The sequence below is a fragment of the Streptopelia decaocto genome (genome assembly GCF_964273445.1).
Source record: "Streptopelia decaocto genome assembly, chromosome: Z".
NCBI classification, from domain to species: Eukaryota; Metazoa; Chordata; class Aves; order Columbiformes; family Columbidae; genus Streptopelia; species Streptopelia decaocto.
Genome location: NC_138657.1, coordinates 24,584,468 through 24,603,909, shown reverse-complemented (window position 1 = coordinate 24,603,909; position 19,442 = coordinate 24,584,468). Strand labels below are relative to the sequence as shown.

The following is a 19,442-nucleotide window of genomic DNA, read 5'->3' as shown; positions in this document are numbered from 1 at the left end:
GCCTGAAGGAGATTATGACCCTTTGGAGAGAGGATCCCAGGCTGGAGCACGTTTGCTGTCAGGACTTGAGACTCTATGGAGAACTCACACTGGAGCAGTCTGTTCCTGAAGGATGGAACCCTGTGGAAGGGCACCTCGCTGGAGCAGTTCATGAAGAACTGCAGCCTGTGGGAAGGACCCAGCTTGGAGAAGTTCATGGAGGACTGTCTCCTGTGGGAGGGACCCGAGGCTGGACCAGGGAAGACTGTGAGGAGGAAGGAGTAGCAGGGACAACATGTGATGAAATGACCGCAAACCCCATTCCCTGTCCCCACGCACTGCTGGAGATGAGGAAATAGGGAAAATCAGGAGTGAGGTTGAGCTTGGGAAGAAGGGAGGGATGAGGAGAAGGTGTTTCAAGATTTAATGTCTTATTTCCCACTATCCTACTCTGATTTGATTTGTGATAAATTAAACTAATCTTGCCAAGTTGAGTCTGTTTTGCCCGTGATGGTGTCATGCATTAACTCCAGCTGGTAACTCAATGCCACGCAGCAGCTCACTCAACCTCCCCACAGCAGTGGGATGAGGAAGATTATTAAAAAAAAAAAAAAAAATAAAAGCAAAACTCATGGGTTGAGATAAAGATATTTCAGTAGGACAGAAAAGGAACAGAAATTAACAACATTAGTAATAATAGAATATACAAAATGAATTATGAACAACACAATCGCTCATGACCCACTAATTGATGCCTAGCCCATCCCCAAGAATTGATTCTTCTAGCTAGCTTCCCCCAAAATATATACTGAGCATGACATCATATGGTATGGAATATCCTTTGACCAATTTGGATCAGCTGTCCTGGCTGTTCTCCCTTCCAGCTTCTTGTATGCCCAGCATGACATGAGAAACTGAAAAGTCCTGGACTACTTAGCAACAACTAAAACATCAGTGTATTATCAACATTATCAACGTTATTCTCATTTTAAATCCCAAACACAAAGTGTACCAGCTAATAGGAAGAAAATTATCTCCATCTAAGCTGAAGCCAGGACAGATTGTGATTGCTGAGTGATCTCTCCCTGTGCTTATATCAGCCCATGAGTGTTTCTCTCCCTTGTCCAGCCGAGGAAGGGACTGATAGAGCAGCTTTGTTGGACACTTGGCATCCAGCCAGAGTCAAACCAGCACAGAAAGCCTGGTTCACTCCTTATTTCTGGGATCACTCTTCAAGCAGAAAGCAACTGGCATCAACATCCTAGAAAGGAGATCAGGTATAAAAGACAGCTGATACAAAACAACACATTTGACAATGAAGTCAATGGAATGCCATTCATTTATATCAGCCCCTGGTTTACAAGAGTGGCTACACAGGCTCTTTACATCACAGATCTAGAACTGGAGTAGAAAATAAGACTGTCAAAGTGACTCTTTTTCTAAAATCTGCAACAGTGATTTTGTTTACTAACTACCAAGTTGTCAAAGAATTGAGCATGGATCTCAACTAAAAAAAAAAATTACAAAGTTTATTGAACATCTAATAAAATATGTCCTAGTAAACACATAAAATATCTCACAGAGTACCTACTTTCTGCTTCTGTAAAAATAAATTTTTACTTATGGGGCAGGTGTAGAAATATTCTTGATGCAAGAATATTGACTACAAGAATAGAAACTAATGCTACTACATCACTAAAACAAAAGGCTAGCTGGAAACCACATGATAAATATAGAATTAATACCTGTTTATTACCTTGGGATTAAAACCAAAAATAGCTGCATTATTTTCTGTATGTTACTTTTACTTGTTTCACTTAGTACTGGGGAGTACAATATTTCATTCCACACCCATAAAGAACAGAAACATTTTGAAAATGTATTTTTATTCTTTTGAAATGGTATGAAATAGATTGACAAAATGACAAAACATATAAATCCATTTCTAGAAAATACAAATGTAATATCCCTTCTGTCTCTGTTGCACTAACAATAAATGAATAACCGTGAATACACCACAACCATGAAAAAGAAGAAAATAAAAAAAGCCTTCCTAAGAATGAGGTTCGCAGTTTCTGCGTATTTTTCAAATGTTTAACTTACATCCCCAATGCAGCAGCTGCCAGAAACACTTTTTGCTTTGAGTAATCTCAACAGAATTCCTAAATAAGCTTCTTTTAAGCTCATATTAAAATGTGAGTTTATAAATACTTCGGTTTCAATTTTTTTTTCAGAACTTTACTGCCTACTTATTTAAGCAAAGTAAACAGGACATTTTTTTTCTTGAACCCACCAGAAGAATAAAATGAATTCCTGAATGTGCTTTTAAGTAAAACCAAACATTTGAACTAATAATCAGAAAACCCTATGGTTTGCCATGCAAGATTTCCTCTTCTGCACTAGTTGTCAAGCAGCTAGAGAAGAACCCAGTTCTGAACATCTTTCATTCCACATGCACCACAGTTTTAGTATGCAGCTTATTGCTGTTTCTGTTAAAGGCTGCTGTTTTTTTTTTCATGTTTTCAGTGGACATAGGCTTCAATCTGAGGTCAGTGTTTAGACATAAAAAGACAATTTAAAGAACGTCTAGAGTGTGTAGTAAGAAAAACATCAAGGACTCAAAAGACATTAAAATAACCTTTTCAGATTGTTTTCATGATAATTTATTACTGAACTATGTCAAAACTGGGGGGGGAAGGTCTTAACCCAAATAGCCAATTTTAGAGTTTATTGAAATGTAAATCAGCCCTTCCAAAAAAAGTGCAAAAAGAAAGATGAGGCAAAATTAATTAACCAGTAGAATCACTAGAATTTTTAAGTCAACATCTCTATGCATGGAAAAATTAGTGCTAAGATACAAGTGTGTGATGAGACAGTTTCAAATGCCTCCATGTTTCATCACATTAGTACTTCACACTGAGCAAAATTAAATACCAAACATGTTTATATCAACCATATTTTAACACAGATTATTATGTTGCAAGATCCCCAAATTGACAGGATGGTAGTACATACCTTGACAGGTACATAAAAAGAAGGAGCAAGATGAATCTACACTGAGCTATATAGTTTAAGAATTCTCACAAGTATTGCTGTGAATGCAGAAGCCACTCATGCTTGAAGGGACCAGAAGGGTTGTCAAGAAAAGATCATCTGAAGTATGACTTGTGCACATCTTCAAAACTTCAAAAGGAACAAAAGATACTCAGGCCCAGCCTGATGTGAGGTTTATTTTTTGTGTCTAATTCATATGCACTTAGAATTTATGGCAACGATTGAGGAAAATAACATTATCAGCACAGGACTTAAAATTGTCCTTGGCTTTAAAGATATGTTTATGTGTCATTTAACTCAACTGAATTTAAAGGCATACTATCAGTTAGAGATCCTTTATAGAAAATTACTTCCTTAACGTATGTAAGTATATATATATGTGAATGTAAGCATATTTCTCCCTAAAGCCAGATTTTGAGATGATAATAGCAGGAAGAAGAACTACTACTTTACAGCAAGGGCTCAAAATCCACCATCATTCTGTTGAGATGCAACTAAATAATCTTTTTCACAGACAAGCTAAGCCTTCTGATACGTTTGATTGCTTCCAAAGAATCTAAAGGGAAGTACATTTTTTGCAACATGAATAACATAATCTAATAGGAAGGTCAGGGTTCTCCATCAAAAATCTTATAAAACTATTTTTAAAAATATAAAAAGCAAGAAAAATGTCTTCAGGATGCTCTCAGGAACTGAAGGCATCTCAGCTGAACATAGCATAGGTGATTACTTCAATGCCATCATCATATCATAAACAATATAAAAACTGGGAACATGTAAGTTCTAACTCTGTGTGTACACAGACACTTTCTAAATATACCAAATGAATGATAAATCATAACAAATATCCCCTTATGCATTAAAAATTATCAGCTGTGGTAGAAATATTATTTTGTTTCTTATTCAAGTATAGGTTTCTCCTGACTTAACTTTTCAACATCAGGTATTTCTACTCAGTAAGAAAGTACAAAGTTATTTAATGATAGATGTGATCTGTAATACAATACTAACTGTATGAGAGATACTTCTGCTGAGCACCTCATGACAATCTTTATTCTAGAAAAATCATATTGCACGTAATTGTTTTTTGTGGTTTGTGAACTTCTACTGAAATCAGATTATATCAATAAAAACAGATGCTGCAAACACAAACATAGAATCTGACCACTGTTAGACAAAAGTCCTACATACAGCCTGACATTGAAAACAAGAAGCTAATGCTTACTGGAAAATATTATTATTTGTGACTTACAAAATCTTTTTTGACCATTACAACTTTAAAACATGCTGAAGATACAATATTACAAACAAAGGCAGGTCCTGGTTAGAAGCTGAATCACATTCAAGGTTACTCTTTATGTTTGTATTAAAGATCATATATTTATTGATTTCATCAACTGAAAATGTGGGTCCACTATCTAATCCTTCATTGTTTGACTTGTTCTTGGTACGTGAAAAGAATTCAAGGTGAAATTCCCATGAATTTTTTCAGTCTACCTGCTATATCAGTGACTATTGTTTAAACCATTAATTCATTACTCATACATTCTTGGTTTGTCTCTGCATCAAAATCAACAATAAAGTAATATTTCTGCAGTTTCCTGGAGAGCCTCCTATGCCCATGGAAAAGTGAGCATGGGGCAGAGTGGTCTCTTCCTCTGAAAATTAATGATAAGACAGTTCATCCAGCTAAGGGATGACCTGCTCCTGGCAATTCACTGAACTGTGCCAGAAAGATCAGCACAAGAGCATGAAAGGAGAGTAAATAAAGAGGGTTTTTTTTTAATTCCTCGCCTATAGGGTCTGTTGAGGGCAGATAGATGCTGCACTCAGACACCTGCATTTTGTTCTTTTGGACTGGCCTATGGCAGTGAAAAGGGGCAGGTTTTTGAGCGCGCCAACACACAGGGTCAGCTCACAGCCACCGCTTCACAGCCGCGTGTCATACTCTAAGGGCTCGTCCGCATCCTCAGCTTCTTTGGTGCTTGTCTCCATTTCTGTTTCAAAGGCTGGACCAATCCTTTCCACTATGTAGTCACTTCTTCTCAAATCTATGGCAAGCAAATAAATTCAATGATGCAACAAAGAAAATGTTTGAAAAGCATGTACACCCCAGGCAGTGTCCAACCCAGTGACTGGTGGCAGCTTCCTTCCAGGAGGAAGGAAATCTGCAGTGGGGAAATCGGAGCCAGGGCGTGAAAGCCCTGGGGGGACCCAAAATGGTCTGAGCTGAAATGAACAAACTTTCCCTGACTATACTCATTCAGATTATTTTTCCCTCCATTATCTCTAGGTGCCACAGACACAAATGATGAAAAACAGTAACACTTCAGTTTCTGTTTCAGAATCAAACAGCAATTATTACTCCATGTAGGCACTGAAAGTAAGGAGCTTTTTCCTTGAAAAAAAATAGGTGCATGGAAATTCATCCAGAATAGCAATGTTTTGGCTTTGAATCTTTTAAATTTGCCCCACATCAAATAGAAGCACATTCTATCAAACCCAACATAAATAACAGGCAATCCAACTAAGCAGAAGTTAAGCCTACAGTGTACAGCACCCTATCCCAGGGCCAGGAAACCTTCAGTGAGTTTTTCCCTGGCTAATGCATTGCCAATTTTTAGATAAATACTCTTTCTTATTCTCAAAATTATTGCTGATGTTATCTGTAGTGATGACCCTGGGAAAATGAGCTGTCATTTTGCAAAGCAGAGGAAAGAATTCAATGGGTAGAAGATTTTGTGCTGCATGCAAACATCAGGTTGAAAGGGTCCAACCTTTACACAGGTTCTGGGCAAGAGCAAAGCCAAAGAGCAATATTCTCATATCTGCTTTTGCACAGAGAGTGTGCCTGCTATAATCTTTCAGCTCAACACTATTTCGGTTTTTGTCTTTATAGCATGCCTAGGCCTTTACTTCGTTGCACTTAAAAAAAGTAATACATCGATAAAAAAATCAATCTTTACTTTGCATATCTGGAAGTTTCAGCTTCCTGCAGCATGAGTTACAACGATGCTTTGTGATGAAATTTCTTATTGCACCTTCTCCCAGGTTTGCTGGTCCAAATGCCATCTTTCCAGACCTAAAAGAAATATTATTAAATAATCGAGGAACTTGGAAAAAAAAGCAATTGTAGGGGAGTGAAATTATGATGTTTTCCCTTTCTTAAATCAGAGATATTAGCCCTTTCTATAAAGACAATCAAAGCTTAGCATGTACCACAAGTTTCTTAGCTTTCTAACAAGAAAACTGCCAGTTCTGGCAAAGTATTATCCTACATATACCTCATACCACTTTTCCTTGCTGCTGCATCTCAGAGATGCTCTAGCACAAGACAGGACAGACCCAGCAGTTCCCACTAAAACGTTCAAAGAAATTTTGGGCACAGTGACATTTAGACAACATACACCAGAATCTGAGTGACTCTGTTGCAGCCACCACTCGTTCTCATCAAGCAAATGGTTTGGTTCTGGTTTTGATGGTAGGCATCTGGGAACAAACCAGACCTATCAAGGACTTACTTTTACCTTATTTAAGAACAGAAATCCAAAAGCAAGCAGAGCCATAGTCACATCAACATGCAGCACAAAAAAAAACAAAAAAAAAAAAAAACAAAAAAAAAACCAAACAAACAAGAAGAAGAAGAAAATAAATTAAAAAAAACCCCACAGTACGCTGCTGACAAGCAACACTTTAAAATTTATTGGCTTCTTCCTATGCTAATTTCTGTGTGTCTACATGCAGGCCAATTCAGCAACATTACTAGGAGATCCATTTGTGGAAGAGTATTTATATTCTGAATGAAGCTGACACAAACAGGAGCAAGTTGTATATACATGTATTAGAAGTATCAAGTAATTATAACAGATTCTTAATGTAGTCTGAAAGATCAGTGTTCATTAATTTTCATATTGCTCCAAGATTATTCTCAATAATTTAATGGACATCCTAGACATCACAGAGCACTGCACACAAAAATACTTCCAAAGAAACTTTATGAATGCTAGCATTTTATTTTAATGATATGCAGAGTGGAAACAACACATTTTAAAATCTGAAATCAGTTATAGCTCTGAGAAGCTACAGAAAAATATTTTAACACTCTCAAATCTATCTGTAATCCACACTAACAAAATATATTCTCTCCAAACAAGGAAGTTTTCAAGTACAACGCTCTCCCCTTTTACAAAGGAGAAAAGCAGTGATCAGCCAAAACTGCTAGAGAAAGCGTAGTATATCTCTAATTTCTGGCATTCACTAAAGACAATCTATCTCTTGGATTATCTGAAGGACTTGTCTAATCAGCCTTTACTGCAAATTAGTACATCAAATGTGGCAAAAAGGGAAATGTTATTTAAGTTCCATATACATACTTTAAATGACACAGTACTATGTGGCCATTTCTATCCTTTGGTATAATCTGGTAAAATGCCAGTAAGAACAGAACACAGTTAAGTATTTTACTGGGCATTTATAGGAAACTGAGAAGACGTCACTAATTCCAAGGCTACAAAACCACCCTGTTACTTCCTTTGATCTGTTATTCCACATGAGGGGCAGCAAGTAGCACAAGACAGACTTCATTTTCTCATGCTGTTGTGAGATAAACAGGGATACTGCCTGCAATGTATGTGAACTATCTGTTCTCTCTAGTCAGCACTGGCAATGGTTCAAGAAGAATATTGTACTTAAATTTGGAAAACTATTTCAAGATATACGGGGATAAATTAGGAAAATTTAAAGAATGACCAATAGTTTAGAAATCATGGCATACACTACAAGATTAGGGGCTGGCCTAAAAAAAAACAATAACAAAAAATAAATTGACGATAATAGTGACTATCTATGAGCTTGTTGCATTTTTTTTTCTCTTTGTCTACAGTGCACAGGACCAGAAAGAAATGTTTCAAGAAGGAAAAGATGACTAATGACAACAAACTATTGAAAACAGAGGCTCTTGGAATTTTTTAAGGTCATCCCTGGAAGGCCTTAAGACTTGGCTGTACAGGACCTGTAAATCCAGGAACAACCCGATACAGAAGAGAAATCACCCAAACTTTTTGGGTGGCTTCTAACCTTACAAAGAGTTTATAAACAAGGTCACTCTCCAGGTTATTAAAGGTCCGATTTTGTCTCCGGGGAGGGACAAATATTGATCCCAGCTTTCCTGTACCCCTAGCAAGTGTGTTAATGTAAGCCAATGGACTTAAAAAAAACAAAACAAAACAAAACATGTTCTTCCTTTTGTGCAAAATCTTACCTAACAGTTATGTTCCATAAATTCCTACCAGGTTGTATCAGACTCATCCTGGCCAGACTGTGCTGATATAAAAAGTGCTCCTTGTAGTCCAGAGCTACAAATGCTCAAAGCAGACAAAAAGACATCTACAGGGCTTAACTAATGGAAGGTAAACAGCTGTGGAGGGCTTCATAGCAAGCAGCACCCTTCCAGGGAGGCGCCCAAGTCATTTATTCAGTATGTTTTTGTGGATTTAGCTTCCAGTCCACCAGTTTCAGTTGTGTAGGTTTCTACAGCAAAGTTTTGTCTACTGGCAGCAATTCAGCTGTAAATTGTTTGGTTGGAGTGCACAGCTTGGAAAAAATTCAATGTATTTGTTCTTCACATGCATGCTAACAAGTAGCTTCCAGAGAACATAGTCTCCACTCATTACTAAACCCTCCAACCTATCACTATCTGCTCAAGAGCTTTCACAAGGGAGAGTAAGAGACCTATAACCACTGACTCTGCCTTTTCATGTTTGTAGTGAGATTTTTGACAGTCAGCATGCTTTTTCTCACCTCCCTCTGCAGGCCTAATGCATTAATTCTTTCCAAATTGAAGCTCAGTCCACTATTCTTCTCATCTCTGAATCTGCTCTACAGCATTTGAGAAAGTTTTATCTGTGTGGACTTTACTGTGGATTTGGCAAGAAGTATATGCTAAGAGCATCCAGAGTTTGGCCTATGGAGGCAATTCTTCTCAATGTTTGAGCAGTACAGCTGTCTGCAGGGACTGCACTGTGTCACGACCTTACTGATGTGCCTCAATTATTAATATTTCTGCTGTTAAAGGAAACCTTTTTGTGAACACTATGCCTGCATCATTTTATCACTTCATACATCCTATGCAGTGCACATGGACAGATCTTCAATTTATGTTAAATACCCATCAACTAACATCAATTTACATCAGCTCAGGAACTGTCTCAGATGTCATAGTATCAGGCATACTTTCCAAACAGGTCTGTAATTTTTGTTCTGGTACCGTATATAAAACCAAGATACAATGTACTGTCACAGAGCTAGAGGTCACATTTTGCCACTACAAAGTCCGTTTCAATACAGCATGCAGGATGCATGAAGGAGAAGACTCATTACAAGATAATGACATGAGCCACTAAGTCAATGGAATTAAAGAAGCAAAGCACAAATAATTTAACTGTAACTAGTGCTAAAATTTGAATCAGCCCTGTCAGTCAGATGTCATCTATTTTCTCCTAGGCTTCTGAGAGAATGGGAGCTCAAAGCAACTTTTGAGGCAGTGCACAGGTTTTGATTAAGTATCTTACCTACAAACAAAAACTTAAAATAGATCTTGCTACTGTCAGAAGTGTTATGAGCAAATGAAGGTTAGAGCAAAGAGAGTGCTTTTACACTGTTATTGTATGACTATTTTAGAAAGTGTTTCTTAGAATTTGGTATCTGCTAGCTGCTTACAGAATCTATCCATGGTTTCACTGCCTTATTCCCTCAGATCCCTGAATCAAAACTATGTAGTTTCACAATTTGCTGTTCTGAAGATTTCTCTGAACATAAGAAAATCAAGCTGGTTTTGATTAATTAATCAACACTCGTTCTTTAACTAGAACTTGACTGTTTTGCAGATGGTAAAAAACAAAACAGCAAAAAGTTCTGAAAATAAGATCTGTGTGATCAAATTTTACTAAGCATGACAAAATTATTTATAACAAAAATAACCCAGAAGGACACTAATGAACAAGTTAATGTAGATAAATATTATTCCTATTTTAAACAGGATAAGCTGAGTTGCCATGCGAAGTACTGTGGTCAATGACTAGCTGCAGTCTTCAGTAATACCTATTACAGTTTATGCTACCGCTAATATAAAAAACGCACTTGAACAGTAGGAAAACAGACTTTTATATATCTGTAGCAATACCTTAAAAATGTTTGCTAAAATCTCGTGAACAAGTACATGACTGATCTCTCTGCCTCTCTACCCTGTGCTACTTATGCTTGTGCTTTTGTCACAGTTCCATGACCTACTTAGGGCAAAGACTTTGTCACTGTGAGGTGCTCAGCATATTTCTGATGTTGCTTCTGAAATAAATATTATATGGCCAATATGCCTACATTGATAATTAAACATTCAGACAACACTAATGCGGTTATTTATTACTGATCTTATTAATTAAATACTAATAGTAGTCCCAGAACTAAGAACCTTCTGCCATTATTAACTTGTTCTGAATTCTGGGCATGTCATCTGATATTTCTATAGTTAATTGGTCTTTGTATTAAATCAGACTATTCATATTTATATCTTCCTTCCTTACAAACATGAGACACACCTTCAACCAGATGACATGAGCTGAGCAAGAGGCAACCGAGCTGAGCACAAGGCAGTGGAGGGGCAGGGACCGGAGGGCACAGCTGAAGAGATGTGTGCGTTTAGGAAGACTCTGCAGAGAAGAGGACCCTGCAGTAGAGCAACCATCAACACCACCGCTTCTTCTCTCACTACAGCAAATGCTAGTAAGGAGCACGGTCCCAGGATGGGAGAACGGCCATAATTCTGATTCTGAAATTTGATGCATGAAGGCTGACTGCTGCTTCATTGTAGTCTCTCTAGTTTTTGTAACTTTCCACATAAGATTTACCATCCCTGTATCACAGCTGTGGGACTGTAACGTGCAGCATGCTTAAATGCACCACTAGAATCTATCAGAAAGATGAGGCCCTCTCCTCATCTTCTCAAGCCACTGTGGCCCCATATAATCAATAACACAGTGCCCCACCAGGCAGGGGAAACCGGACTGCTACATTCAAGTTACCGATGATCCTCCTTGGTGCAAATTTGTGAAAAGACTTACAGGGTCTTCTGTCTCCCTTTCCTGCCCTCCCTGCATAGCCCTGGAAAACTCCCATGCTGCCAGCACAGCAACACAGAGTTTCCCCACCTTTCATACATCACACACCACATGTTGGGAGTTAGGACACTTACAGGCCCGCAGGTCCACAGCCCAAACACCATGCAAAAAATAATTAAATCTCTCACAGAAACCATAACAAATAAGATACCCAAAGTATACAGACTGTTAGCAGAATTTCTGAAGTGAATGATAATGTCATCAGAAATAAACCTACTTTTTGTCTTCAGGTTTAATCACAGATGGATCTGTAAGGTTTTCCCCAACACCTACAACAAAGTCAACAGAATATGTTATAAAAGAAGGTAGACATGATTTCATAATCTGTCACTTAACTAAATTGTAATTATCCATGTTCTTCGTAGGTCATAAAGTGTTGTAGTTAAAGTGATCCTGACTTAAAAAGAAATCATTACATGTATAAAAATTTGTTGAGTGTTGGCAAAAATATAGAGTTCTAATTACAGTCCTGACTTCAGCTGCTTTGGGATTTATTTATATGTAGATGGAGGGCTTATGCAAATGCACTAAATATTACGATGAAGCTCAACTAAGTAAAATGTAACCACTGTAACACTGCTATTGAAGTTGGACTATAGGTATTATATCATATATCACATTCCTTATATCAATAGATCTATTCTCAGATACAGATTCTCTTCAGAGTAAAAAAAAAAAAAAACAACAAGCCACAGCTTTGTGATGTGCAAATGCTTAGGTCTGTTATCCCTTTTTTCTTCTGGTGGCCATCAGAGCATATTAAACAAACAATTTAATTATGATATTGAATGCTGATACCTCCTTTGCCATTTTCCCCAAACTGGTGACACACTACCATTTTAACAGAAAGCTTTTTTCATATATCTCAGGAAATCGGTGTGCTTTTACACTAACAAGATCAGTCCATGATCATATGATATGCAATTATTTTTATTTCAATAGGTGACTAATGGTAAGTTTATATTCTGCAACAAACAACAATAAAGTTTATGGAAATAGCATATTGTGACTGAAAAACCCTGAAATTGCAGTACTCTTCAATGAAAATCATTTTAATTGATGTAGATTAGACAAGATGTGGTATATGTGTATGTGGAGATGGCCCTGGTATTATACAGTAAATAGTGATAGAAATTAATCCTATTAGAAATTCAAGGGGAGCAGCCCTTGCACTTTTCCTCCAGATTAGAGAAGTACAAGATAAACATGAGGCCAAAATTAGAGCAGATTTCAGTTTGCTTGGGATGGAAACTGAAGCTCCAGTCTTGATGAGATTTACATAGATGTTTAAATTGTCCATGTCTGAGCCAACACAGTTGGTCTGGAACTGTCGAGAGTTGTATAAAAAACCCAAGCAAACTTCAGACAAATTCTAGCAGGCTAGAGTGAAGACACACTCTTTATGTGTGGAGTTTTTTTTTTCATCTGCAGCTAAAACCAAATGAAGGCATGGATGGAATTATAGGTTTATTTTGCATAATAAGCATGTCTTTTTGTAATTCACAGCTTCTGAATGCTGTAAAATGTAAATATCTTAAGTCTCTGTCTACCCATACACATTTCTCTTGACAGAAATGACAAACAATTGTGTTTATACTGTTTGATGGGTGCTGTTCATCTTCTGAACATTGTCAACTTTTATCTCTTTAAAATATGCCATGTTCCCTCTTATATATGTAAAGTGATCACATGTTCTTTGAAGGAGTCACCAGACTTTCTGAATAGCATTCAGGCTTCCAGCTTATGTAAACTGCTTACAGATTTATTAATATGAAAAAAAGAAAAATACAGATAGCACCTCGCACTCTTCTGACAGGTATACATATATACTAAGTGTGCATAGATACATAGGTATGCTTGAGTTTCTATTATTTATATATCTTGACAAAAATACCTTAACTGTAGAGTGTTTTTCTGGAGCTGGGTGAAATGGTCCTGAACACTTCATCTACCTAGTCTTTTGCCCATTCAGCCTAGATGCATTCGAAGCCAAATTATTTTCCCCTTACACATACATTAATCCAGAGTGTTTCTGTGGATACTCATATACCAGTGCAGAGATATCCAGGGGGTTTTGAGCTTTGCCAGTATGTCAGTTGAGACCAGAATTTGGCCCATTCCTCAATATGAAATTCTCTTTAGACAAAATTGCTTTTCATTGGGTTTCAAATGGTGATCCCATGCTAGCAGTCACCTTGCAAATCCAGAACAAGGAGCTCCCCACGTGTGTACACATAGGTCCAGTGAGAGAAAGCGAGCATCAGCTCTTCCAGCAAGCTGCTGGGCGTGATTTCATCTCCATTGTTGTTGTTGTATTTCCGAAACTCGCCCGTCATGTACTTCTCAATGGTTAGCCACTGGTTCGCTGAATGGCAGTAGATGAGGAAAACTTCCAGGAACCTGTAGATATAAATGCTGTCTATCAGGAGCTGGCAGGGTAATGAACATCCTCACAGTCAGCACACAGTGTGATGCAAAGCAAATATACCAAAAAGGAGGACACATCTTCCCTAGCTGGAATGTTTTGAACAGTAGGAGGTACCAAATGGCAGACAGCACAGAGGTTTTCTCATTTTGGTAACTCTCAAAACAAGGCACTTGATTAGAAAACATAGTTTATGGACAAACAACATAATCTGTTTTACTTCAGCCCTCTGTAAATGAGCTATATCAAATTGTGTTACATTAACTGTATAAAAGGCAATTCTTGCTTAAGTCTCAGGAATAGCATTGTGAAGCAGCTTACTTTGCCACCACATGTAGCTATAAAGACTAAGTTCAAAGCTGCTTGTCTTTCCTGTTAAAAACGTTGCTTAACTATCATCAGACTGTCTAAGCAGCAGCTATTTCAATCCACTATGGAGAAGAATGCCTGGGACACAGCTAAGAAGAGAGACCTATGGCACCTAGTACATAAAGACAGTGATTTTACCTTGGAGTATAGGGAATAGTATGAGGCTTCATTTGATTGAAGGTATAGATTAACTTCTGGGCAGCCCTTTGCTGTTGGATCTCCTGAAGAAAATAATGTTATCAGCACTACTTTCATTTTCATGAAGAAACGTGCCATGAATTGATCAAAACAAACAAACCAAACAAACATCTGATTGTATATGTTTACAGATGAGAAATATATCTTCCTCAAAACCTTTTTCCTTTCCAAAAGTTAACATCAAACCACATGTCAACCATGCCGAAGACATTCACAGGTAAGCAGTATAACATTTAAGGCACATCAGGCTAGACCAGTCAGTGTGCCTTCAAGTCCGAACTCACCCTCAGGCAGAGATGTAACACTGTGCCATCATGAAAGATCTTTTGCCAAGTTTGAACCACTTCCGGCAGAAAAGACTTCACAATAAATACTTGTCCCAACTTTAATATGTCATTCTCTGACCAAGTACAAATGACCTTCATGGCTCTGCGCAGACCCCCATCCATCTCCTCCTGTGACAAGACCTGGATCATTGCAGCCATGCCATGCTGGGACCAGGAAGACATGCTTTTACCAAGGTTCATAGGTGAACTTTCTTCTAGCCGATAGATCGTCACTTCCTCTCCAGCTTAAATAAAAGGAAGTTTTGTTAGCAGAAGTCACATGTTGCAGAAACAGGAGAGAAGTGCATTTTCATTTGGCATCTTAAAATAACATACCACTTTACATACCTTCGTAAGCCACATTTTAAAGGAGAGCCTTTTTATCATACTGATAATCTCTGTGAAAACTTACCCAGCCTAAATTTATACTACTTACTACATACATTCTGCTTAAGACTAAACAAAGATGAATTTAAGACCTCCTGCACGCTTCTACACAAACAAAGCTTGTTGATACTCTGGTCTACATAAATCAATCTCATTTGCCACAGTTTTAAGTACCTAAAGAAGCCTGAGCTTTAAAAGTATTTATTTTTAAAGGTTTACCATTTTATCTCCACTGTATGAACTTCAAATACCCTGAGTGTGGCTCCCTCTTATGTGGAAGGGGAATTTGTAGTAAGACTTGTTTCAAGTTAATCAAGATTATGGAACACAGTATTTCCCTTGTAATTGTGCTTAAGAAACAACCAACCAACCCCCCCACACACAAGGCAACCAAACACTCACAGCTTGTGATAGTTATTGACTCCAAAATTTAAGGGCCGGAGAACGCCACCTTTTCATGCTAACAGACAGCTGAATTGTTTCAAACTTGGTGACTTGAACACAATGAGCCAGGGAAATTAAATTGAAAAGGACATGACTTTCCTTGAAGAAAGGCATCCTAGAAGAACATGCTAAAGCAAATTAACAAGAGGTGTAGAGTTTGGGAGTTTTAAACTAAGATCTGTGTTTTTTTCTATAAATTATAATGTTATTTGTACTGCACAAAATTTCAGGTGTTTTGCTCCTGCTAATAACACACTTCTGAAAGCAGAACAAACCTGGTGAGCTTTAACTCAGTCACACTGCTGCCCCGTATAGCATTCCTCTCTTCCAGCGTGAGACACCTTTCTGTCACCGTAATTTGTAAACTAACAGAAAAGTGGACCAATTTTTAAAATCTGGCTTTCCTTCTTGCAACTCACATTATTTGCAATGTTAATTTGTAAAAAACAGGTTTTCACTCGCAAGTGTGATGAGATAACTACATCTGTAAAATGGCAAAGAACGGCATTAGGAAAGATGAACTGGATTCAGATTAGCAGATTTCCTCCCTGCTCCCAAGCCTGCCTTCACCAGTTAGCACAAAGGTAGGTATTGTCGAATGCCACAATTTGTGCATATTTTAATTTAAAATAAAGCAACAGAAAAGCCAGTGTCTTACATAAAAGACAGACACTTGAATAAAGACACTGTAACTAGACACATTTTTTTAATATTACATTAATTATTCATTTTATTATCTTTTGACAATTTAATACCTAGAAAGGTGTCTCTTAGGAGCTTCAAAGTTTAGAACGTTCAATATGCTCATAGCTATATTAATTATCTGCAGCAATCTGGTCCCAAGAAATCCTATGCTGCTGCAAGTATCAGCAATCAGTTGCTGTGAGACAAAATATTCTACCCACTGAAAAGAATGCATCTAGATCTCAAGTGTCTAGAGGCAGAGCTTCTGCTGCTGTAAACCAATACTGCACATTAATTTCAGAACCCTTCCAAATGATTTATTCTCTACCACTCTTCTATTATAGGACAGTTCTTTTTTCCTTGGTACACTACAGTTCTCTCTACTGCATAGAGTAGTGCCCTTTCAACCGAAACCTGGTTTTCTACTTGATGGGATACCCTAAATATATATTTACATGGTTGTGTCTGTGAGAAAGAAAGAGAGTGAGAATGCAGGTATTAAGGTCAAGGGGAACCTTTTTGCTGTCTTCAGCTATTGTATCGATAGGCATAGAGAAGATGAAGTTAGCCTCATCTCTGAGGATGACAGTAATCACTTGAGTGCACACACATACAAGATACAGCAAGGGAAACCCCAACAAATACTGGGAAAAATAATAGGTTCACAATTAAGCCAGTCAAACACTGGAAGAGGTTGTCCAGAGAAGCTGAGGACTCTCCATTTATAGATATATTCAAAAGGCAATTGGTCAGGCCCTCAGCAACCTGATCAGAATTTGCTGTAGAGTGAGCTGAACCAGATAACCTCCAAATGTTCCCAAATTATTGCATAATTACAATTCTCTCCTGGTTCACCTCTTTTAGAAAAGAATTGCTGAAATTAATCTAAGGAAATTTCTCAAACATAGTCTTTAAAGACATAATGCACTGACAATTTATAAGGCAAAAAACATAACCAGGAAGTTGGTACTCACCGAAGAACTGGACTGGTGTAAACGGTATGGTCTGAGCAAGTCTCATTAAGTTGTTTCTTTCAACAGCTGCAAACAACATAGATTTCACTACTATACTGAATAAAGAATAAGCTGGCTGCTTTTCAGAAATATCTGGCCATGCTTTACTGTAGTGTGCAAAGCCAAGGAGGCTGCAGTGTGATCCTGTGTCAGATCTGAGCACCATTCTACCCAGCTCGCAAATGCCCTTCGCACACCTGTGGCATCTCATAAGCATCAGCTGCCACTCTCTCTCCCATTCATTGATTCCCTTCTTCCAAGGCAACAGGCTCTTTGGGACAAGCCCCTTGCACTCTAGCTAGATTCTGCTAACTCTTCATCCTCCTCCTTCCATCAAGGGCTGCTGCTAATTCCTCCTCCTGCCAGCTCCAGGGTGGTGACACTCACACTGTGCCAAAGAGATGCAGTGGTCCCAGCTGCCCTCCCTGCCTGTTTCTGTCAGGCTCAGAAGCACCTGGGGACTTAGCAATGCATCACAGGAAAATCCAAGCTTGCCCTGCACAGAGTACTGTTTCTTCATCTGGGCTTCTCGCCAAACAACATCAGTAACACTATTATATCTCCCTAATTGGCAGCTTGCTTCTCAGGCAAACACTTTCAAAACTTCAGAGCAACAACTAGATATTTATGGATTTGTCTTCACAATGACTCAGTTATCAGGAAGGGGGAGTGAGGTATGAAGTAAGCTGCAAAGAGGGTAACCAGGGTACAAGGCAATTTGGATGCTACAGTGCTCATTGCTTAATTTCCCTATTCAATGGCTGAAGACAAAACTAGCATCCAAAGCAGAGAGTGAACCACAGCAGAGCTGTGTTTCTCTGCAGAGCAACCTAAAAGCCCTAACAGCAGACTCTTCCAGAGCCTGGACACCACCTGTCCATCCTTTTAAGATTACTCTTCTGAGCAGATATTAATTAGTGATTATTTAGCCCAGAAGGAGAGAGCAAAGGGGACTCATGACATGGCAACCCATGAATTAAGGTCCTCATTTTAGATCTGCATTTCAGACTGCATTTCTTGTTTATCTTTTCTGAATTCAACAGGTATTGGTTAACCTGCCTGAATAGTTTTGGAACACGGAGTGTAGTTCAGGGTCCTACCTTGATGCCTCACTAGGAACATGTTCTAGTCACAAAACTAGTGCATAGCAGGGACAAGGATGCGAATAGAGGAGCTGCCAGACCTGTCCTGGTCAGACCATGCCAGCACTCACTCTAGAGCAGGGGTGTCAAACTCATTTTCATTCCCGGGGTGGGGGGTGGCACATCAGCCTCGCAGTTGCCTTCAAAGGGCCAAATGTAATTTTAGGACCATATGTTGGAATAGCTACATTTATATGGTCCTAAAATTACATATGGCCCTTTGAAGGCATCCACAAGGCTGATGAGGCCTCCAGTCAAAATGAGTTTGACATCCCTGGTCTAGAGCCTCCAGAACCAATGTGAAGTGGACTTGTACCAGCTGCTGAGCTTGGGTCAAAACTCAAGTTCTTTTGGGTGTGTAGAGAACTGTATTTGCCTGCACAATGTGATAGCAAAAATAATGCATAAGCAGTATATGGTGCAGAATTGTAGTACAAAACTTTTGGGCTTAGTTGGCTAAATTCCAACCTGAACTTCCAAAGGAAAAAAATCTACACTGGAAACCTCTTGAGACATTTGTTAACTCATAGTGGAAACCACCCTCATCAGTGCTAAAAAGTCCTACTTAATCTCAGATAGCATGCCTGACAAGAGCCAAATTAATCACTGCAACAATGCCAAGGTGTCAGAGAAATTACTCCTGTACACTGATTACAAACCAGGAGGTGTTGTTCCCAGTGAAAATTGCACAGCTTTTTTAACTTCAGGAAGCTGCTAATGCTTCTGGTTTACCCTCAGCCTCCCTTTAGAGGCAGCTGAGTCCTGTAGGCAACAGGGACATCTACTGACACACTCTGCTCAGCTCTCCTCCGGGAAAAACTGAAATCCACGCCTTGTGGGAAAATCTGTGCATACTCAGCCCAGGAAAAGACAGGACTGCAGGCAATTAGCATCCAAATGATTTATTCCCTGCCAGATTTCCAGGAGTTCATAGGTATATAAACACAGATTAACTAGTACAGGACAAATTAACCGAAGAAACCAATTCCAGAAAGTACAAAGGAGGATGTGGGAGGTGTGAGGGGAAGTGACAGCTATAAACAAATAAATGCCTCTTCTGCCTCCCCAGGAATCGGAGCACTATTCATTTCCACTAATATTTTGAAAGTGACTGTCTACATTCTGCTCTGGATTTGCCAGAAATACTCAGAATGCAGCAATTAGCAGCAAGAAAATAATTCATAATTTCCTCACTGGAGTGTTAGACATGAATTAACACAGAACCTTCTTAGCAATGGGCAATTGTGCAA

The 19,442-nt window shown here is 38.5% G+C and overlaps 1 protein-coding gene across 1 annotated transcript in view; it reads right to left on the bottom strand.

Moving 5' to 3' along the window:
• Positions 1-4,962: 4,962 nt before the first annotated feature.
• Positions 4,963-19,442, bottom strand: part of TRPM6 (transient receptor potential cation channel subfamily M member 6) — a gene marked incomplete at its 3' end in the record, with an annotated part of 108,045 nt that continues 93,565 nt past the window's right edge. Inside the window, exons 33-39 of the mRNA XM_082075327.1 lie at positions 17,012-17,077; positions 14,481-14,767; positions 14,137-14,219; positions 13,399-13,604; positions 11,422-11,473; positions 6,000-6,115; positions 4,963-5,084 (exon numbers count right to left, since the gene is read on the bottom strand). Coding sequence (XP_081931453.1) covers positions 4,963-5,084; positions 6,000-6,115; positions 11,422-11,473; positions 13,399-13,604; positions 14,137-14,219; positions 14,481-14,767; positions 17,012-17,077 — 932 coding nt within the window. The remainder of the gene's footprint in view (positions 5,085-5,999; positions 6,116-11,421; positions 11,474-13,398; positions 13,605-14,136; positions 14,220-14,480; positions 14,768-17,011; positions 17,078-19,442) is intronic.